This window comes from Magnolia sinica, chromosome 1 (assembly GCF_029962835.1).
Source record: "Magnolia sinica isolate HGM2019 chromosome 1, MsV1, whole genome shotgun sequence".
NCBI lineage: Eukaryota > Viridiplantae > Streptophyta > Magnoliopsida > Magnoliales > Magnoliaceae > Magnolia > Magnolia sinica.
The window spans coordinates 9,790,838-9,813,439 of record NC_080573.1 but is presented as its reverse complement, the minus strand read 5'-3'; the positions used below and the strand labels follow the sequence as shown (position 1 = coordinate 9,813,439).

Sequence of the window (22,602 nt, the reverse complement as noted above, 5' to 3'; positions counted from 1 at the left end):
ATAAATTATCGCAATGAAAAGAAAAAAAACAACAGGCCATGTTCAACCCAAAGGCATTTTATTATTGGTTACTTAAGACTTTTCAATTACAGATATTTTTGGAGCAATCTAGACCAGTTGTAAAATATAACTGCCCAATGATCTGAATTAATATACCATGAGCCCTACTTATTTGGACTGAAAATCAGTTTGTACCATGCAAATGCTATGTGGGCCCCATCTCAGATTATTACAAGATGCCCAAGAATCCATATAAAACCCAGGGGTTCAAATGAATGAACCTTGAAGCAAAGAACATTTATGGAGGTGAACAACTACCCCAGTGGAATAGATGTGTATGTAAGGCTAATTGCATACACATGACCTTATCTGCTAACATGGCACACGAGCATGAGATCCAAGCCATCCATTACTAGAGCTTGACTCCATTCCTGCAGCATGTTGGGTGTGTTGGAATGTATGACTATATCACGTTTTTCCATAAGTGATGAAAATTCCAAATCTCTTTTAGTACCAAATGAAAATAAATGGCTTCTCTAATAGTAACAGACATAGCCCAAAACGGGTATGATTACATCCTCTATAAAAGCAGGTGTACATGAGCATTCATGGAAGACACTGAGATATACAATAGAAAGAGCCCAATTTTGGAGTGCAAAATCCTTCCATTGGCTATCTAGAGCCTAACAATAACACCCCTTCTCCAATCTTCAATCTCGACGATCTTCAATGTCCTTTCATATTAGTATGTCTGTTTTGAACACTTCATTGGAGGCGAAAGCGACAAAGAAGAAGATCATTGTAGCCTTCGTTAGATTTCAAACAAGGTGGTGGTGGAAATACACACACTCTCTCTATAAAATATAAGATGTTTGCCATCATGAAGATACACAGAATCCGTAATACATGTATCCATGTCCATGTTTATATCTAATTTACAAAGAGGTTTGCAGTGCTTTAATAATTTGATTCTTTAGCTTTAAATATGAAAGTCACCATAGTCTCTGTATAATCAAAAGGCTGAAATATCCTTCCATGAGCTTTTTCAGGAATCTCCGTTCTAAGGGGAGCGCTATCATATAAATAGCTTGGACCATAAAAAGAAATCCAGTTCTAGACGTATCTTGGCCCATATATAGTTTGTTTATATGGTTCTAAAGAAGAGCTTTGATTTGTTAATCTTAATCATCGATCCATGGCTCCGACAAAATGGATGATGGTATCAAAACAGTCCAAGTTGGCACTAATGCTAATGAATTTGGTTGTCACCCAAGTAAAAACAGGCACCATAAAAGGATCTGTGGGTCGCACCGCCAATGTTAGCCAATCACAGCAAATACACACCCGTGTGGGATTAACATCTTCCATCTCATTAATCTCACAAATCAAATTGTTTCTATTGGACAATAGACAACTAATATCACAAATGAAAATTGAACATTCCTTTGCATTTATATATATGAGGCTGTCCAGCCCTTTGTTTGTTTTTCCTTTTAAGTGAATATCCCTGCACCAAAATGGGATTTCATTCTCCTTAGCGTAAGAGGATTTTGTACTAATCATGTCGATCTCACTCACAGTACGCCTATCAGGCTTTCCAGGGCATCAAGTTGGATGTTGGCCGTGGTGAATGGAGCCTTGGATTTAGATGATCTTGTGGAAGATCTCGAGGAAGAAGCCTTGGTAGAACAAGCCTTGCTCTTTTTCCGCTTTACTTTCTTTCGAGCTTTCGGCAATTCATTTTCTGGGGAGTTTCCTAAAGCCTGATGGAGTCCCATGTCTTGTTCAAAATCTGCTAAAATATGGAAGTTCAAATGTCAAACAAGTTGTAAGAGAAGAGAGTGAATTACCTACCTCTAGAGGCATGGCATTTTCATGCCTTTAATTAGATTATACAAATGTCAAACAAGTAAAATAAGAGAGCAAAGTACCTAACTCTAGAGGCATGGCATTTTCGTGCCTCCAAATTATACTAATGCCAAACAAGTTGTAATAGAAGAGAGTGAATTACCTATCTCTAGAGGCATGGTATTTTCGTGCCTCCAAGTTATACTAATGTCAAACAAGTTGTAATAAAAGAAAGAGAATGACCTACCTATAGAAGCATGACATTTTTGTGCCTCCAGATTATACTAATGTCAAACAAGTTGCAATAGAAGAGAGTGAATTACCTCCCTCTAGAGGCATGACATTTTTGTGCCTCCAATTTGTACTAATGTTAAACAAGTTGTGATAGAAGAGAGTGAATTACATTCTTCTAGAGGCATGACATTTTTGTTCCTCCAGTTTGTACTAATGTCAAATAAGTTGTAATAGAAGAGAGCAATCTACCTCCCTCTAGAGAGGCATGGCATTTTCGTTCGTCTAGATTGTACTAATGTCAAACAAGTTATGATAGAACAGAGTGAATTACCTCCCTCTACAAGCATAACATTTCCGTGCCTCCAATTTGTACTAATGTCAAAAAAGTCAAGCATGCAATTTGTATTAATGTCAAACAAGTTCTAATAGAAGAGAGCGAATTAACTACCCCTAGAGGTACGACATTTTTTTGCCTCCAGATTGTGTTCAACACACATGGCACTTGAATATGATCATCCGAATTAGGCATCATGTGGGCTCCTCATTGGTTAACATTGGACTATCTTAAACATCTAATAAATGGGCTTTTCTTTACTTATTGAGAGTCGCTGCTGATAAATTTTTTTTCTTCTTCCTTTGAGTGTTTATTTGCATGCCACCAATTAAAAGGCCAAAAAATAATCTAATATGAAAATATGAAATTGATGGTTCAGATTCCATCCATTTGTGCCACATTTTAGTAATGTTTGGATTGCAGAAATGGATGCTTAGAGCTTTGTTTATATATATATATATTGGTAGGTTTTGTTGGTTGGTGCTGAAAAGTGGTATGTTATGAAAATTAAAATCTTAAACTATTAAATGTTTTAGTATGATGCTTTGATTTCTAGGGGTGCATTTGGTTGCAATGAATATCATGAAATTTAATGATGCTTGGTACAGCCAAACACACTCTAACAGTGCGTTTGGACTATGGGAAAAGAACATGGATGAAAAGGAATCTTAAAAGAATGTTTTAGTTTTTATGACTTTTGAAAAAATATGGAAACGTCAATAGTTAAAAAGTGAATCTATTTTTCAAAAATTATGAAAATGGATTTGTCAAGTATTTTTATTTTTATTTAGGAAAAGAAAAGCACCCTTTCTATGAAAATTGTTGAAAAGAAAACCATTTTTCAGATGTTACTTTACTATCACAATAGGTGGAAAATGTCAAATATGTGGAAAAAAAGTTCTTCCTAATTTCCACGGTTACTCTTTGTATTCCACCAATTCAAATAGGCCCCTAAAGGAAAATTCGAAGATGTGCATTGTTTAAACCTTGGTAGTAGACATTCCTCTTATTCTCTGGCCAAACGAAATCTAAAGAAGTGAAAAATATTAAGGGAAAAAAAAAAGAAGGTGAAAGCAACCCAAAGACAGTATTATCAGGCTATGCTACTTGTCGGCAAATATAGTCTGCGTACAACTCAAATTATGGTATGATGCAATCCAAACAGTCAATGCAAATAATTAAAGAGAAAATCAGATGTAATTTTTTTATGCTCCATCCATCATTAGATCAATATGGATTTCCATAGAACCATGCATATGCACGTCGAAAGAGTCATCACCATTTTTAAATGGTGCTAAAGTGGCACGGGAGTCTTACCTTGAAGGATCAATCTAACATTATTTAGGTTGTTCAAGTTTTAGGTATATGCCACATGGAATTCTTAATCATTTAGAGTAATTTTTTCATAGAAATATTAAAAAGTCAATAGTCAAAGGCGGGAGCTGCTTCATTATATCTTTAGAAATCCACAATTAGGTCCCGTTTGTTAAATCTGAAGTCTAAAGCCCGAATCTGAAATCCAGCTTCGGATCTGAAATCTGAAGTAAAAAAAACTTGTTTGATAATTATGACTGAAGTCTAAAAATTAATTATTGAATCTGAAACAAACGGTTTGTTAACAAACATCTTAAATATCTGAAATATGTTAATTTGACACATTTGCCCCTATCTCTCGTTTGAAAATGTTTTACATTATAAAGAAATTATTTTTTATTAAATGAAAATAAAATCATTAGCAAAAAAAACTTCAAATAAGGTCCATCTTATATTTATATGCTATCCAAACCATTTATAAGGTCATTACAAATCAGATGAAGTGAAAACATATTGATCCAAAACTTCCGTGGCCTATTTAAGTTTGGGTTTCAATTCACATCCTTTTTCGAGCTTTAATACGAGCTTCTGTGACCCCAAAAATCATATTGATCCAAAGCTTCTATGACCCTAAAAATCATATGCAGATTATTTTTCGTCTCAAGCTTTAATATGAGCTCACCAAATGGATGGATGGTTTGGATATAACACATACCTCATGATGGGACCCATAATTTGGATATAACACATACCTCATGATGGGACCCACAGAACTAGCAGCTATATAGCTGATGTGAAGTACACCAACCAATTTGCATCCTACTTGGACGCGGATTAGCTACTGAGTTGAATAGCTAGATTTGCTGCTGAAGTGATGTCATAAGTTCCATGGGCCCAATATGATGTATGTGGGCCCACTATGATGTATGTGCTTTATCTGCACCGTCCATCTATTTAGAGATTTAATTTTAGAGCATGAGTTAAAGAATGAGGCAGATCCAAATATGAAATTGACCCCACCACAAAACAACAGTGGCAAGATTGATGCCTACCGTTGAAGCCTTCCTAAGGCTCACCATGATTTTTATTTGAAATCCAACCTGTTCACGAGTTAACACAGACATGAAAGAACGGAAAAATCAAATATCAGCTTGATCAAAAACTTTTGTGGCCTATTTAAGTTTTTAATGGTGGGCGTCACTCTCCCCACGGTTTTCTGTGGTGAGGTATACTGGAGCTTTGGCTTTGATTCATTCTTTGGATCTTTACCTAAAATTATATTTCCAAATAGATGGACAACATGGATACAAAATATACATCATAATGGGGCCCACATAACTTGGTGAAGTAACTTCAGTAGCGAGTCACGAAGGACATGGATTTCCCACGAGAGCCCTTCGCAGGAAGATTCTGCGCTGTGAACTTAGGTGGGGCCCTTGTGATATTTGTCAGGAATCCACTCCGTCCATCCATTTTGTGAGCTAATATTAGGAGATTAGACCAAAATTAATGTGGATCCAGGACTCAAGTGGGCCGTACTAAATGAAAAGGTATTTAGGGAAATTCCTACCATTGAAACTTCCCTAGGTTCAACAGTGATGTTTACATGCCATCCATACCATTAATAACGTCATTCCTACTGGGATGAACCGAAAACACAAATATTAGCATGATTCAAAACTTCTGCGGCCTTGCGAATATTTCAACTGTGGACGATTCAATTATCACGTTTTCGGCCCACTTGGGAATTTTATACGATTCATTTTTGACCTTATTTTATAAAATGAACTCACAAAATGTATAGACGGTGAGTATTTATCACAAACATCCCAGTGGCCCCACCTGCGTTCCTAGCGCGGGAACTTCCTGTGAAAGGCTTTTACAGGAAATCCGTGTCCGGAAAGAGACTGGACACTTTCCTGCCACTCGCCAATGGCTGATGGTCGGTGCTATGTGGGCTCTACCATAATGTATGTGTTTCATTCATGCCGTCCATCTATGTTTCTAGATCATTTTATAGTACGAGACAAAAAATGAGGTATATCACAATCTCAAGTGGACCACATTATAGGAAAACAATGTTGAATTAACGTTGACCATTAAAAACTTTTTGTGGGCCAGAAAAGTTTTGGATCAAGTTGATCTTTGTTGTTTCCATTCATCTAGGTCTATATGACCTAATCAATAGATTGGATGTTAAATAAACAATACATTGGGCCTTAGGAAAATTTTAATGATGGATATCCAATCAATATTGTTTTCCTATGGTATGGTCCGCCGGAGATTTATATTCCTCTCTTTTTAATACCGAGCCCTAAAATGATCTTTAAAAATGGATGAAACACATACATCATGGTGGGGGCATAAAGAAGTTTCATGGGTTAAAAGTTGATTTTGTATTGCGCAAACAATTCAAAGAGAAAAAATTGTTGTACTAACTTAGAATGGGTAATTTTGAAAGCAAAAATTTTTGTTTAACGAACAATGCACTGAGTGCGCATTTCGCATTCTCCGTTAAGCAGACTCCTATCAAAGAAAGAATTCAGTGAAAAACCACTTAGCACTTTCCTTCTTCCGCGTTAACGACGAATTAACAAACCCCACTAAACACGAAACATATTCCCAATTCCGCGTTAAGTGCAAAAATTCAGCGTTAACAAACAGGCCCTTAGTATAAACTTGGGAAAAAATATCCATTGATTTTTAGTAAAACCTTATAAATGGAAATTGAATTCCACAGTTGCTTTCTTACACGAATAACAGCGGATGCAAACGCCCACGAAAATCAAATTCATTTCCAAAGTGTCGTCTCTCAATCCAAACGCTCCCTTTGCTAATAAAATGGTAGGGAATTCTATGCATGCATATACACCTCTTCTATTTTTAGTAATAGAACTAATCTAATGCCAAAACTATTCTAATATGAAAATTAGAAAAAGGGTGGATGCATCGAAAGGGCAGGTTCGGGTATCATTTCTGGTGTTTTATAAGAAGAGCAATGTACCTTGAGAAGAGTCCATTGCGTTTGGATCCCTTGGTTGGCCGAAGCTACTCAGTGACAGAGCTGAAAATTCAGGTTCCTTTGTAAATTCGCTCATCTATACAGATTCAAGTGAAAACAAAATCCCCCCCCCAAAAAAAGAGAGAGTCATTTTCAGAATAAAATGAAAACATCCACTCAATAGAAGAGAACACATCACCTATACATTAAGGTATGCTAACTTGTCTTGCAGGCCAGTTTTGCACTTGACATTTGCTAGAATATATCCAGACGTATTGCAATAACATATTTCAAAACTGTAGCCTTTGAATCTGGCCATCTTCCAATGATCCAAACCATTTGATGATAAGTTTCACTTTGCATGGTGAATAAATGACAAATAGAACCTCTTAAATGTGACTATTTCAATCCTTTTTTAAGTTGGCTCTTTTGCCTGAATATGGATGGTCACTATAACATTTGTACAATCAAAGGTTTGAAATATTTAATATAAGAGTTTTATGGTTTATCCTCCCATCCAAGAGGAGCCCCATCACATAAAATGGCTTGGGTCATTGAAACAAACACAAATCCAATGGCTAGAGCGCTGATTTACCCTAGCTACTTCAATACATCAATACATAATTAGGATGTATTCTAGCAAACTTCTTTCTACATTCTTGCTAACATGCCACTTGTGCAGACATTCAAAACACGAATTGCTTGCAATCAAGAACTGTAGGGGATTCCATGTTATTGAACGAGTAGGAGAGGACTTCATGGATGGTCTGGATGAAAATAACAGGGAGTAAAAAAGTTTGATCCAAGGAAAGAAAACAGCCTAGGCACATATTATATGTTCCAATACGCATCTCTTTTTACTCCATTCTCCAATTTTCATCCATAATATTATGTCAAAGAGGTCTCAATGAGCTCTACATGGTTGTCAGGTCTGTTTCTATGGCACGGCAGTTGATAGGCTATGTTTCAACATTAAGATCATAAGTTCAAACGCCCATGCGATGCGTAAGTGTGTGAAAAAAAAAAAAACAAAAACAAAAATAGAAGTCAACAAGGTTGAGACTCTAATAGATGATTTCATTTAGACTGATTTTGCAAAAATACACCGTTTATAGATCAAAATTGCATATAAAGTTAGAACTTATTTAATTTAAATATTTTTTTTTTTATTGTCGTCTTTTATGTGTTTTAGGGGCACTATTACTTGGATTTGTATATTTATTTTAGGATTTTGATGGAGATTTTAGAATCCATGCGATTTTTAGTAGTTTTAACAAATTTTCTATTTTTGAAATATTGTTCAATCTTGAGTTGGAGTTTTGAGCATGTGTTAACTATTTAAAGTCATCATTTGTGCTTTTTAAGTGATTCTATTCAATAAAACATATAAGCTTCTATTTTCATTTTAAAGTATTTCTCTTATTGTAAATTCAAAAGTACTTATTAAGGAAGGAGATAATGATCTTTATCCTTTTTACTGCGCACCACTATGCCATTCCTGTTGTTCCTAAAATGGCGTAATGAAAAAGCGTTCTATACACTAGATGTGATCCATGCAGTAAAAGGACAAAACTGTTACATTACAAAAGCAAAACCTTCTGCTTTTCATTATATATACACATCTGACAGGTAGACGTGACGCTTTTCTTATAAACTATATTAGGAGTTGTTGGGATTCGGACAACATAAAATGTATTTGGTAGAACTCACTATATGGCTCCGGTCCAAAATCAGGCCGATCAGCTCATTAGATGGGCCACACTTGCACATCGAGTTCAACCGTAAGTTTACTATTGAGTAGACCAGCCTGATTTTGGTGCAACGAAAATAGTTTCTACGTGCAGCATGGTACAGAAATCCTGCACAAGTGACACATTGGCAGGAAAGATATCCTGCACGACAAGTGCATGAACTCCTGCAGGTGATAGGGGTAGTCTATTTCATACCCAAGATGGAGCAGACGCAGGTGACCCATCCCACCCTATGTGTGCTACATGCCTTACATCAGTTGGCAACCCAATTTCCATCTCATGTTCCTTGTACACTACAATAAAACATGACTACATCTAGTTAGCCATGAACAGAATAGCATGGAAATAAAAATAAAAAATTTAAAATAATAATAAAAAAAAAGCCTAAGCTGCATTTGGTTGCACTCCAAAGAATGATTTCATGATATTTAGTACAACCAAACACACCCTAAAGAATTCTCAATCTATGAAAAAAAATCTACTATAAAGAATGAAAGAAGTATAACCCAATGAAATTACCAAATATGTGGGAGATGTTTTTGAACCCCTTGACTAACCCTTTCATTTATGGGAAACTCTCCAATCCAACAATCCCTTTAAAAAAAAAAAAGGAGGAGGCAATAAGATTACAAATATGTTTGAGATGATGTTGTGAGATGGGTGTATGTGGACTATGAGATGGTTATGAGTATCATGGTGTCAATAGAGCTGCAACTTGGTTTCGGGTTTAGCTGAACAAAATTATTGACCCAACCAGAGTTCAAGTCATGTTGGGTTTGGGTTAGAAACCTGATTTTAATTCAAGTTGTTTTCAGGTTGAGCAAATTCATATCGGGTTATATTAGGAAAATTGGACAGTTTAGAAAAAGATTATATTCTTTTTTTTTTTTTTTGGGTTAGCTTGTTAGTACACACCCATGTCAGTACACACACTCCATGTTAGCCACCCCCACCAGGGATCGATACCAAGACCTCAAGTGTTGAAACGAGGTATCTCCACTCAGTCTGCTAGTTGAGCTATGGATCTGGGTGTAGAAAAAGATTATATTCATCTTTTGTAAGGAAAAAGTTTATTTCACCTTTGTATCTTTTTAATTTTTATTAGATTTGATTTGATTGTAATCATTTTGATTGGGGTCATTCCTCCTATATATATTTAGAGGACTATATTGAAATATACTAAAAAAATTCAAAATCATTCTCTTTGAATTTAATTTTATCAAGTCAAGTCGGGTTGGGAACAACCACATGTATTTGAGCCAGGTCAGGTTGGATCGAGTGTAGAAGACTTTGAGTTGGGTTGGGTCCTCTTGAGGTCAGGTTGAGCTCAGGTTGACCCCTCAACCCAACCTAACCTAACCTCCCCAAGTTGCACCCCTAGGTGAAGGTGGATTTAAGGGAAGAGATCCAATCCATGTAGGATTACCAAACTTTGTCCCACGTGCGGTATCTTTGTACGATTATCTGGACCATTTATTCATTATAAGGGTCCATAAATAGATCATGAAACCATAATCACAACAATAGGACAATCCAAGACAAATAAAAGATGCAGTGCAGAAAACACTGATTCTATGCTTGTTTAAATTATTAGGATTGTCCAATTGCTGTGATTTTCTACTATGGTGCATCCATGGTCGCCCTTGATGAATGAACGGTTCAGATCATCAATACATGCTAGGTGTGCAGTCCAATCCCATGCAATTTTAAAGGACATTGATTCATGGTATCTTGGGCTAATTATACAATGCTCATGTACAATAATAAAAGGTAATGAGAAAACAATGCAATCAAAAAGAAATAAAAGGGTTGATAGAAAACATACCTTTGTAGAAATGTTATTAATAGAATGGAAAGGAGTTTGAAATACAAAAAAGAACCTCCTCTCTCCACATTCCATCCTCAATCATCATCATCTAATGTGGAGAGAAACGTTAGCGAATCAATGGGAAGAAAAAAAAACCCAACAAGGATTTTTTTTTTCTGAGTTTTTTCTATAGAGAGATGTTTGGAAAAACAAAGGCAACGGCCATACGAACTCCGAATAAGATGGGAGTGAAGAATTTAAAGGAGAAATTCAATGTCTTTAATTGGTTAGGGACATTTTGTGGTGTTGAGGTCCCTCTCCGTCTCATTCGATACGAGGAACTTATATGGTAGAGCCGGGCCCACCATAGTATGATAGAGGCTCTTCTCCACCGTACACATGGCGGGGGTAATAGTGGATCGGGACCGTCCACCTCTTGGGTTGTTCAAGAGCAAATCAATACCTTTACTTTCTCCACGTGGATTTGCGGGCATTTTCCTCCCTCCTTTTTTCTTATCGTGTGGCCCAATTGAATTTTCGATCAGCCGCATTTTTGGGATCAGATCTTTAAATGAGCTGAAAAAACAGATAGATGGGATGGTGTCCCACAAACATCAGGCCCCACCCAGCTTTCAACTGCAGATCTTCTTTTTTTTTTTTTTTTTAATGTTTCGTTCTTCTTCTCATGTACCAAAATGAGTTGGGGAAACAAATTGATGGAGTGGATGTTATATGGACACTGTGGATGAGATCTACCCTGTCCATCAAGTGCACCAACCTAAATTTGAACCAAGGCCCAAAAATCAGGCTGATTCAAAGATCAGGTGGGGCTGCACAGTGGTAACAGTTGATTGGGAAGTTGCACTATTAAAACCGTTCAAATTATGTGTGGGGTCCACCGTTCTATGTATATGCCATCCAATCCTCTCTCAATCTCGCCTAAAATATCTCTCTTTCTGGAAAGGAGTTGCCACCGTAGTGTTTTTTTAAACCCACCCCAACCACCAGTTGTGTCACCCCATCATAGGCCTATGGCCAAAAATCAGCCCCATCTATGTTTGAAGTGGATCACACCAATGCAACACTCACCCTCCAAACTGTTTCCCTCGGAGTGCCCCATCTGAATAAAAAATGGGCATAATGTTTGGATCCCAAGCCTAAGTTTTGGTGTGGTATCTAATGATTTATTTTTTATTTTTTATTTTTTTAGTTATCACAATGGGTCATGTACATATCAAAGGTGGATGTCTCCCTCCCAACCGTTATCTATGGTGTGACCCACCTGAATCAGTGGCCGGCGTGATTTTTTTGCCATGGGCCTAATGTAGGATTACAGATATAATGATATGAGTGAATCTCATGTACACATCATGGTGGGCCTCGAATGATAGTTATTTTACATACACATTAGAGGGAGGAGTTATTTCACATGACTTATTATAAACCGTCCACGACTTGGGTGGGCTCAAATTTCATGTTGATGTGAAATCTACCTTTGATTGGGCTACCTGATTGGAAACATTACAAGGACAAGGCTCACCCTTTGAACTGTTTCCCTTGATGTGGCACACCTGGATGATGGATGAGCTTGGTTTTTGGGCCCATGCCAAAATATTGGTATGAAATCAAATGGTTGGAATGAACTTTATATAATTATCATGGTGAGCCCTATAAGAATCAAGGGTGGACGTCTCTCTTGCAACCGTTTCCTTTGGTGTGGCCCACTTGAATCACGTGCCAAAATGGTTTTTTTACCCTTGGCCTAATATAAGATTACACATCTAATGGTCGGGATGGATTTCACCTACAACAATATAGTTGCCCCATAAAAAACCAAAGTTGAGCGTCACTCTCCAATTGCTCAAAGATTTTCCGAAAAAACAAAAAAACACACACACACAAACACTCTCTTGATCTTAATTTTAAGGACCCACCGTGTTGCAGTGTGTAAAATCCACTATGATCCAACCATTAGATGTGCAATCCTACATTGAGGTAATGGCAAAAAAAATCAGACTAACACATGCTTTAGGTGGACCTTACTAAGGGAAACAGTTGGGAGAGACATCCACCCTTGATATTTATAAGGCCCACTCTAATGATTATATAAATCCACTAACCATAGATACCACACCACAACGCATGCATGAGGCCCAAAAATCAGGCCCATCTATTATTCAGGTGGGCAACATGAAGGGAAGCAGTTTAGAGGATGAGCATTGCTCTGTCTGTAGTTTCCAATCATCCAGTCTACCTGAATACTGGAAGGGCTTTCATAACACATTGACTAACCCTCGATAAAATATGGCCCAGGGTGGTTGGAAACCTTACCCAGTAATTTTAGATTCAAATTGGGTGAATTTATGTACCTTTTAAAAACAAAAACTAAAAAAATCAAACAAATTTTAAAAAAATTAACAAATAAGTTAAAAACTTATAAATATTAAAAAAAAAAAAAATAATAGCTTTACCAAAAAAAAAAAAAAAAAAAAAAATAAAAATTTCAACATATAGATATTCAAATTTATAATTAGTATTCTGTCATTAATCATCATTTCGATGCCTGAAATCCCTTCACTCAGGCATTTCCATACATTTCACGGTCAAATCGCTTCACTTCACAGTCATTTCCATGTATTTCATGATCATTTCGCTTCACTTCACAATCAATTCCATGCATTTCACGGTCATTTCTAGCGATTCCGTTAAGATTCATGGTCATTTCAATGCACTTCACGGTCAATTCCCTTCACTTCACGGTTATTTCCTTGCATTTCACGGTCATTTCGCTTCACTTCACGGTCATTTCCATGCATTTCAAGGTCATTTCCAGCGATTCCGTTTTAATTCACGGTCATTTCGATGCACATCACGGTCAATTCCCTTCACTTCACAGTCATTTCCATGCATTTCACGATCATTTCCCTTCGCTTCACTTCACAGTCATTTCCATGCTTTTCACGATCATTTCCGGTGATTCCGTTTACATTCGCGGTTATTTCGATGCACTTCATGGTCAATTCCCTTCACTTCACGGTCATTTCCATGCATTTCATGGTCATTTCCAGCGATTCCGTTTAGATTCACGGTCTTCGATGCACTTCATGGTCAATTCCCTTCACTTCACGATCATTTTGCTTCACTTCATGCTCATTTCCATGCATTTTACGGTCATTTTCGACGATTCCGTTTAGATTCACGGTCATTTTGATGCATTTCACGGTCATTTCCGCACATTTCACGGTCATTTCGCTTCACTTCACAGTCATTTCCATCCATTTCACGGTCATTTTCGGCGATTCCGTTTTGATTCACAGTCATTTCGATGCACTTCACGGTCAATTCCGTTCACTTCATTGTCAATTCTCTTCACTTCACAGTCATTTTCATGCATTTCACGGTCATTTCTGACGATTTTGTTTAGATTCACAGTCATTTTCATGCACTTCATGGTCAATTCCCTTCACTTCACGTTCATTTCCAAGCATTTCATGGTCATTTCCATGCATTTCACGGTCATTTCCAGTGATTCCGTTTTGACTCACGATCATTTTAATGCACTTCATGGTTAATTCCCTTTACTTCATGGTCATTTTCATTCATTTCATGGTCATTTCGCTTCACTTCACAGTCATTTTCATGCATTTTATGGTTATTTCTGGCAATTCCGTTTAGATTCATGGTCATTTCGATGCACTTCACGGTCAATTCCCTTCACTTTACGGTCATTTCCACGCGTTTTATAGTCATTTCACTTCACTTCACGGTCATTTCCAACGATGCCGTTTAAATTTACGGTCATTTTGATGCACTTCACGGTCAATTCCCTTCACTTCACCGTCATTTTCATGCATTTCACCGTCATTTCACTTCAATTCATGGTCATTATCATGCATTTCACCGTAATTTCTAGTGATTCCGTTTAGATTCACGGTCAATTCCCTTCACTTCACGGCCATTTCTAGTGAATGAAATGAATTTTCAACCATTTACCTAATAGAATCTTGGAAAATAAGTAGGTTGGTTAGCTAAAGTAGCATCTCCTACCCCAAAATCCTATATGGTACGTCAAGTAACTCATTTCGGTTTAAGAGATATGTTTATTAATTAATAAAGAAAGAAATGAATAAAAAGAGACAAAAAAACTTTTATATACTTACATATACATATTTATATAAATATGTATTAGAGAAAATTGGTGGAAAGAAAAACTTCTCTTTGCAAAAAAAATACTTTTTAAAAAAATATTTATAAAAAATACACGGGTGGGACAGCGAGTCGGGGCCGACCAGATCGAGCAGGCTGTTTTTGTTTTACCTGTTGTAATCCCATTGCTTTTTGTGGGTCCCATTATGATATTTGTTATATCCAAACCGTCCATCTATTTGGCGAACTCGTATTAAGGCTTGAGACGAAACATTAGAGAGATCTAGCTATCAAGTGGACCACACTATAAAAGGCAGTAGAGGATTGAAAGTCTACCATTGAAACCCTTTTATGGGTCACAGAAGCTTTAGATCAATATGAAATTTGTTTTTCCTCTTCATCCAGGTCTTTGTGACCTTATGAATAGATTGGATGGAAAATATATGTTATGATGGGCCCTAAGAAATTTTTAACAGTGAAAATCAAGTTTCCCGCTGCTATGTGGTGTGGTCCAGTTGATCTTTGGATATGATTCTTTTTTGCCGATAATGCTCTGAAATGATCTCGAAATATGGATGAACGGTGTGGATATAACAAATACATCAATGTGGCGGCCATGTCGAGGAGCGTCAGCGCTCGTCTTCGCACACCAGCCAATCGGCTTCCGGAAGGAAGGAATGAGGGGTTTATTTTGGTCCGTTGAAAAGTCGTCCGTACATAGGGGAGTATTCTTGGAAGCTTAAAAAGAAGTGGGCTTAAAATGGCTGGTGGGCCATAAATGGGTCGTACAGAAGGAAATTTCTCTAAGGTCTAGGGTCAAATTTGATAAGTTTGAAGTGATTCTGGTGCGCCCCACACGCCTCATCTGACATAAAAAGAATCGAGTGCTCCGCAATGGATTAGAATGTCTGAGCGCATCAATTCAACCGACAGTTCTCTAATAACACCTCCAGCATCTCTTCATCTCAGGCCATTTTACCGGCCTTAAGCCGGAAGCCTGCCGGTCTTGATTGGACCACATGCCAATGCCACTGTCAATGTGACTGCGCAAAACACGTACGTTGGGCAATTTTTAGGTCGGGTAGGGGGCCATCTCTGACCGTGGATATCCGAGGTCCCCTTAATTTGATGGCTGTGGTCGTCCGATCTTGGCAATATGGGGCCTTATCCAATGAATCCCTCCTGTAAGCATTGTGGGGTCCGCCCTAGCCCCACAGAAAAACTATAATAATATATTATTAAAATCCACCATTATAAACTTACAAAATATATTATTAAAATAACAAGGAGATTCACAGCCCTTCTGTAAAAGCGACTCCTGTACTCTTCAACCATGACCCACCTTGTATCAGCTGGCCCACCGTGAATTTCAGTGCTTCATTCGGGTCCGTGATCACATGATAACCGGGCCAGTTTACCCGCTTGCTAGTCCCAGCTCCCGGCCCGCTATTTGCATACTCTCCATAATACAATGTCTTCAATGCAAAGTCTCCACTCCATTCCAGCCATCCAGCTGGTGCGATGTGATCACCGAGGGATGACTGCATGAATACAGTCCGGGAGTACTCTTTCCATGGACGGCCCAGATACGTCGGGATCGTGCCTTTAACGGGTACTAAATCAGAGCTCGCGATCACCTCGCAGTTCTGAACTGAAGTGCCCGTGTTCTGATTCGGGTCCGTCCGGCCTTGAGCGGTCACCAAGTTCTGCTGATTGCTCATGGGCTTACGAGCGATGAGCTTGCAGTTTTGAAAGACGACCGCCGCATTGCCGAAGATGAAATCGACGGTGCCGGAAATCGAGCAGTCTCTGTAGAATTGGCGTAGGGAATGGGCATAGAGAGTGTCTTGGTAGGCGTCGATACGGCAGCGGTTGATGACGGACTGATCGGCGCCGATGCGGAGGGCGACCGCCTGATGCTTCTCTGGCCCTGCCGTGTTCTGGAACCAGATGTCTTGTGCGATGAATCCATCACCGACAGCAGCTGCATTTCAAGAGAGATGAATTGAAATCACTAATGATCTCTACCAGAGGTATATATAGTTTGCTTGTATGCAAGATTTCGTCATGTGGGACCCATGGTTCGGCAATCCAGACCGTTGATATATGTCCCCAGATTGAAATATTCAACCCCAATTAACTTTGGCATGTTTTATGTTGTACGTGTTACACAACTAGAATGTGGGCATTACCATCAAAAGTGGGCAATTCAGATGAACGGTTTGTATAACAGAACCATGGACCTCACATACACGGAAACATAGTGTCATCAGCCAGCGATGGGCTCGAGTCCTTATCATTCCCCACCAATCGATTTCAACCACACAAAACATTTCTACTTAAGAGTAGAAAAGCTTTCCACGATAAATGATATATATTCATCCAAACGCGACCCAGTATACGAATTCCATGTAAATGATAGAAGTATAAAGACAAAATCCATACCGACTGTTGCTGAATTGAAGGTGGTTGTTCCGTCAATGAAGTTAAGGCTTCCGGTAATGATCGTGGAATCCATGCCATCCCCTACTAGCATTATGTTCTTCTTCTTCTTCCCCACATCGACCTTCTCTTTATATGTTCCCTTCTTCACATAGATCACGTATCGGACCTTGCTATTATCTGGTGCGGCGTTCACCGCTTCTTGCACCGTCTTGTATTTCCCACTTCCGTCGTTGGCCACGACTACGTCTGCTGTAACGTCGTTCGGCGAAGATTCTAGAAGTTTCCGGTCCTTGGCCGTGATCCAAGATGGGAAGTCCCCGGCACGCCGTCCAATCAGTTCTTCTCCATTTGAAGTGGAAATGGCATTGATAATGGCCAAGGAGGTACTGGCCAGGGCCATCAAGTGATCTAGCTCGATCATCATCGTTGATTTGGTGGACCCGTGGAGCCCATCTGAGCAAGTGACATGATTGGTGAGGACCCCACTAAGCCATGAATGTACATTTGCATGAGATTGTGCGGTTGGATCGTCGAGAGATGATACGGAGTCTTTCAAGCGGTCATGTGATAGATCCATCAGTAGCATGCAATCAGACAGAGCCATTTGTTGATTTGGGTCGTTGATCCGACGGTGGATGTTGTTGGCCACTATAGTGGCCTGTTCGATGTGCGGTAAGGATTGTTTTAGTATGGTCTAGAGGAGTTTGATCTTGGTCAATGGTAGAATTCTGAAGGTGGCTACATTGGAGAGGATGGCCCGGCATGAAGATGGCTGGTGGGCCTGATCACATATTTGAAAGTGGTTTGTGATGGTCAGTTGGTGGGCCACAAGAGATGCTAGGGCTGTGATGGTGGCTATGGAAAGTACAAGGATGAGGGCTTTGAAAGCAAGCGAGGATCTCTTGGGAGAACTAAGAAGGGGTGTGTTGATAGCTGTCATGATGCAAAGCTGTGTAAGAACTTCTTTAACAGATCCTTTATATAAAGTAAAGCTTCGGTACGTGCGTGTGTGTGCACATGTGTGTCCGTGCACGTGTATCTTTGTGGGTTTCACGTGAGAGGGAGAGGGAGAGCGAGAGTCCACCAGTAGACTTTTTAATGATGCTCATGGAACGTTTTTGTAATTTCTTTCTAGGCTACAGCTCTGTCCTAATTCAACGCTACCTCAGATCTGTGGGGCCGACAATGTTGACTATGTAACGTCCACTCGGTCCATCGATTTCTATCCTCGATTCTGGGCCCTGGACAAAAAAAAAAAGACAGATTGAGTACTCAGGTGGGCCACACCATGAGGAATGAAGTGATGGGATCCAGACCATAGGTTTTTTTACGTGGGGCCACTCTGGTGCGTATCTTTTATCAAACCCACTAGACAGGTATAAGTGAATATACAAAAATCAGCATATTCAAAACTGAGGCGGGGCACACCGCATGAACTTTCACATTGTTCCCGTGCCCGTAGCCCATCTGAGACTAGTCGTGCTGATGTTTTATATGTACCGTACGGTTAAAGTAAGAGTCCTCACCTGATGGACGGAGTAGATTTAAATATGCAACACGGTGTATATAAACCCTCGTAAAACAGGTGTGCAGACGATACAATTCCTAGTTAAACACCACGCCTGGAATGGTGCCGATTTCAACGGACGTGATTAGCGCACAGCGCCTTATTTATACAGACCAAGCTCTATGAGCCGACCACGTTGGATATTTTAATCCATTCTGTCTATCAACTAAGAAACCTTATCTAAACCGTATATATAAAAGATCAGCCCGGGCCATACCAATGGGAACAATGTAAAGTTGCATTTAAACCCTCTTAGGTTCCTGTGGTGTGGCTGCCATCAAGCTGATAGTCATATCTTCACTTTCATCATGGTGAGTTACACTACGTTTGAGGGTTTGATACACTACACAACAAGGTGTCACCCCATCCCCATTTTAACCAATGGAGTAACTCACGTGAGTCGTGGATCTATCTGATTTTTATCCAAGCCTATAATCAAGATAAAACTTAATAGATTAAGTGAATTTTACCAAGCTTGCTGGATCGGTTGAAAGCTTATATTTTACATAAATTAGAATTTAAATCACAATTAGAATATTTAATTATACACGATAGGTTGTAATTAGAATGAACATGAATTTAAAAAATTGTATGTGAGTGTCTATAAAGAAAATGCATTCAAATTTTGTAATATATTTATATTAACTTGAATTTAATTAATTAAATTAATTTTAATATTCTAAATTACTACATATATGTGATATTTGATGGAATGATTATAACAAACCCACTTAAATATATATTTTAACAAAAAAGAAAAAAGAAAAAAAAAAAAAAAACAGAATGTTTTAATTGATATGATTATCTTTTTTCAATTTTTTTCCTGGCCTAGTAGTTTGTTTTTCACTTTTTTTTACACACGCAAAGACAACCCCCACACACTCACGCCATAGTGGGATTTTTTTTCTGGGCTGTTAGCTTGTTAGTCCATCAGTGCATGCGAATCGGTGCCAAGACCTCAGGTATTGAAACGAGGTATCGTCACACGTCTACCGCTAGAGCTATATATCAATTGATATGATTAAGTGATACAGATAGTAATTGAATTGCTTCACGGCATTAGACTCTTGTTCTTAAAAAATATTATGATTTTAAAGTAAAACAAAGAAATTTCAAAACACGTTAAAATGTAGCAAGTTTTCGTTGGACGGGGCTAAAAGCATTACCGGTTACCTTGAATAAATCTAAATATAAAGTAATAAACTAGTGTTTTACTCCCGTTTAATATTATAAACATGGACAACCATCATTTTTAATTAATGGAGTTTCTTTTTCATGAACCCAGCTAATTAATGGTGCTACTTGGACGAGGTTCCCTTCGGCCTAATACCACTTGGGTCGATCAGTTCATATATTAGTTTAATTGTATGGCAATCCAGACCGTCCAAATTGCTGACCCAAATGTGGATGGAGCATAGCTACAAAATTATACTGAGAATATGATTATAACCATCTGATTTTTTTCACTTGGAATTTTGACAGCTTACTATTTTACTTTTAGCCATTCACTTGATATCCACAAATTGGTTGCTTAGGATTGCTTGATCAATGTGATTTTAGAGTCACGATCAACCCATAATGTGCCCTGCAATTTGAATGGTCTGGATATCTGCACATGAGTGCCACATGCGTGGATGATGACTCCACCATTTTCGAGATCTTTCACAGGAGCATAGCCGTTGGTTTATGTATTTGTCTATGGTTTCGGGCGGCGCGATTCCAAAGGCAGATCGGACATATCCATTTGAAAAAGACATTAACATATTATATTAATCGGACGCGGGGATTGGATTAGGTGGTGTTGTGATCCGTTGGGTGCAGTGGCCCATTTTTAAAAACTTCCTAGGGCCCACCTTGATGCCTCTTTGCCATCAAACCTGTTGTGATAAGGTCACACTGACCTGGATGAAGGCAAAACACAAATATCAGCTTGATCGAAAACTTTCGTGGACACAGGAAGTTTTTAATGGTGGGTATTCAATCAACACTGTTTCCTTTGGTGTGGCCCACTAGAGATTCGTATTTTCGTGATTTTTTAAATATTGAATTAAAATAATCTTAAAAAATGGATGAACGGTGTGGATATGAAACAAATACATCAAAGTGGGCCCCACAGCGCTCAACACGTCACCACACTACTACATATGGTGGTGTGGGGAATACCACGGGATTCTCGTCCACATTAATCTATTCAAGCTGTGCTAATGGAGCTCAGCTTGCCTATGATCGACAGTGTTCTTAGTCGCAATGCACGCACTAGATCTATGTCATTTATCAGGTGGAGCCCACCACCAGAATTCTCTGCGCTGTTCCGATCATCAATTGGGCCATTTGCATCTCAGAAAAACATGACCGTAGTTCCCATCCAATGTACACTTATGATCCACCTAATAACTAATCCAGCCCATTTTTAGTCCATTTGAATTCTAGTGGTGGATCCCACTTTATGAACGGTTGATATATTTCACACGTGTTCCATTTCAGCACTTTTCGTGCGAAGAAAACCATCAATCTAACACGAGCGAGTGGAGTTGGCATTATCTACAGCATGTGGTCATGGTCGTGTATGTCTGTGATGCATTCATTTCGGTAATTTTCTAATCTCAAAATCATGACTCGACCCTCCACATGCGCCCGACCCTTTTTTCTTCTTTACAATATCTCTTTTGGATTTTGGTATTTAATGGAGGGGGATAAAAGGCAGGTAGTCTCTGGACTATCAAAGTGAAATCGTAGTCCGGCAGCTGTGCAACGTGGATCACCGTATAACCCACTCCAGGAGGTACGACAACCGTGGATGGGCCTTGGAAAGTCATTACCTTTTTGGTAAAGATAATCCTGACCACTCAAAAATGGAATTGAATGTAGTGGTTCGAACGGATAGGATTGTTTGTAGTAACTCGTTATTTTATCGTGGCTTATCATAATGGGACCCACCTATTGAACAGTTCTGATCATCCGTATTCATGACCCAAATAGTGGCCCACAATTTCACTTTAATAGTCCGCAGGCTACAATGTGAGTCCGACGCGAAGTGGTTGGAAACTTGGAAGCGGATTGCGTCCTGCCCTCGCTGGACAATAATCCGTCCCGGCAGGGCTCTGTGGGACCCACCTTGATGTAAGTATTTTTATCCAAGCCGTTCACCGATTTTATCAAATCATTTTAAATTACGATGCTAAACATTAGGCAGGTACACAACTCCAGTGGACCACACCAAGGGAAGATGCACTGATAATGACACTCACCGTTGAAACCTTTCTAAGGGCCAAAGTGATGTTTTTTTACCATCCAATCTATTCATAAGGTCATGTAGACGTGGATGAAGTGAAAACACTACATCATCTTGATCCGAAACTTCTCCAGCTCCCGATAAGTTTTTAATGGTGTACGTTCAATCCCCACTTTGTGCTCCACTTAAGCTTGGGCCTACCTCATTTTTTTGTTTATACCTTAAAATGATCCGAGAGAAGCGTTGAACGGCGTGGATAAAAGACTTACATCACTTTAGGTCCCGGTAGGACGCAATCCGCGTCACCGGCTCGCAAATGGATTGGCTACTACCCCTGCCAGTAGCCAATGGCTGATGGTCGGTGCTCTGTGGGCCCCAACATGATGTATGTGTTTCATCCATGCCGTCCATATATTTTTCTAGATCATTTTATAGTATGAGACCAAAAATAAGATATATCCCAATCTCAAGTGGACCACATTACAGGAAACAGTGTTGAATGAACGTCAACCATTAAAAACTTTTTGGGGCCATAAAAGTTTTGGATCAAGCTGATCTTTGTTTTTTTCCCTTCATCTGGGTCTGTATGACCTAATCAACAGATTGGATGTCAAATAAACAGTACAGTGGGCATTAGGAGGCTTTTAATGGTGGATATCTAATCACTATTGTTTTCCTGTGGTGTGGTCCACCTGAGATTTATATCCCTCTCATTTTTGGGATCAAGCCCTAAAATGATACGTAAAAATGGATGAAACACATACATCATTGGTGAGGCCCACATAGCACCGACCACCAGCCACCGGGCTGGTGGCAGAGGGAGTAGCCAATCCGTTTCCCCCTGGCACTTACATCACGGTGGGCCCCCACAGATCCCTGCCAGAAGCAATCCCCGCACGGCAGGCGATACTCAAAGTACCATA

The 22,602-nt window shown here is 39.0% G+C and overlaps 2 protein-coding genes across 4 annotated transcripts; both read right to left on the bottom strand.

Annotated features, from left to right (window-relative positions):
- Positions 1-1,314: 1,314 nt before the first annotated feature.
- On the bottom strand, positions 1,315-10,424 carry LOC131239207 (CRIB domain-containing protein RIC10-like). 3 transcript variants are annotated; one of them, XM_058236806.1, is made up of 5 exons: positions 10,308-10,424; positions 9,002-9,076; positions 8,678-8,775; positions 6,735-6,828; positions 1,315-1,795 (listed from the first exon to the last, which is right to left on the bottom strand). In XM_058236806.1, the coding sequence occupies exons 2-5, from the start codon at positions 9,045-9,047 to the stop codon at positions 1,575-1,577; spliced, it is 459 nt and encodes a 152-aa protein (XP_058092789.1). In that variant the 5' UTR covers positions 9,048-9,076; positions 10,308-10,424; the 3' UTR covers positions 1,315-1,574. The 3 variants fall into 3 exon arrangements, with proteins under 3 accessions (XP_058092789.1, XP_058092797.1, XP_058092804.1); XM_058236814.1 differs by having other exon boundaries at positions 1,315-1,792; XM_058236821.1 differs by lacking the exon at positions 9,002-9,076.
- Positions 10,425-15,686: 5,262 nt separating this feature from the next.
- On the bottom strand, positions 15,687-17,832 carry LOC131239204 (pectinesterase 2.1-like). Its single transcript, XM_058236791.1, has 2 exons — positions 16,881-17,832; positions 15,687-16,419 (listed from the first exon to the last, which is right to left on the bottom strand). Exons 1-2 carry the CDS (start codon positions 17,482-17,484, stop codon positions 15,728-15,730), a joined length of 1,296 nt encoding a protein of 431 aa, XP_058092774.1. The 5' UTR covers positions 17,485-17,832; the 3' UTR covers positions 15,687-15,727.
- Positions 17,833-22,602: the final 4,770 nt, after the last annotated feature.

What these genes read in the sequence shown, in the direction of transcription:
- LOC131239207 (XM_058236806.1), bottom strand. Translation starts at nt 9,047, where the DNA reads ATGAAAGGGTTAGTCAAGGGGTTCAAAAACATCTCCCACATATTTG. An exon ending in AAACATCTCCCACATATTTG is followed by an intron (nt 8,776 to 9,001) that starts GTAATTTCATTG and finishes GTTTTATTGTAG; the next exon opens with TGTACAAGGAACATGAGATG. An exon ending in CTGCGTCTGCTCCATCTTGG is followed by an intron (nt 6,829 to 8,677) that starts GTATGAAATAGA and finishes GAATCTGTATAG; the next exon opens with ATGAGCGAATTTACAAAGGA.
- LOC131239204 (XM_058236791.1), bottom strand. Translation starts at nt 17,484, where the DNA reads ATGGCTCTGTCTGATTGCATGCTACTGATGGATCTATCACATGACCGC. An exon ending in CTTCAATTCAGCAACAGTCG is followed by an intron (nt 16,420 to 16,880) that starts GTATGGATTTTG and finishes CTTGAAATGCAG; the next exon opens with CTGCTGTCGGTGATGGATTC.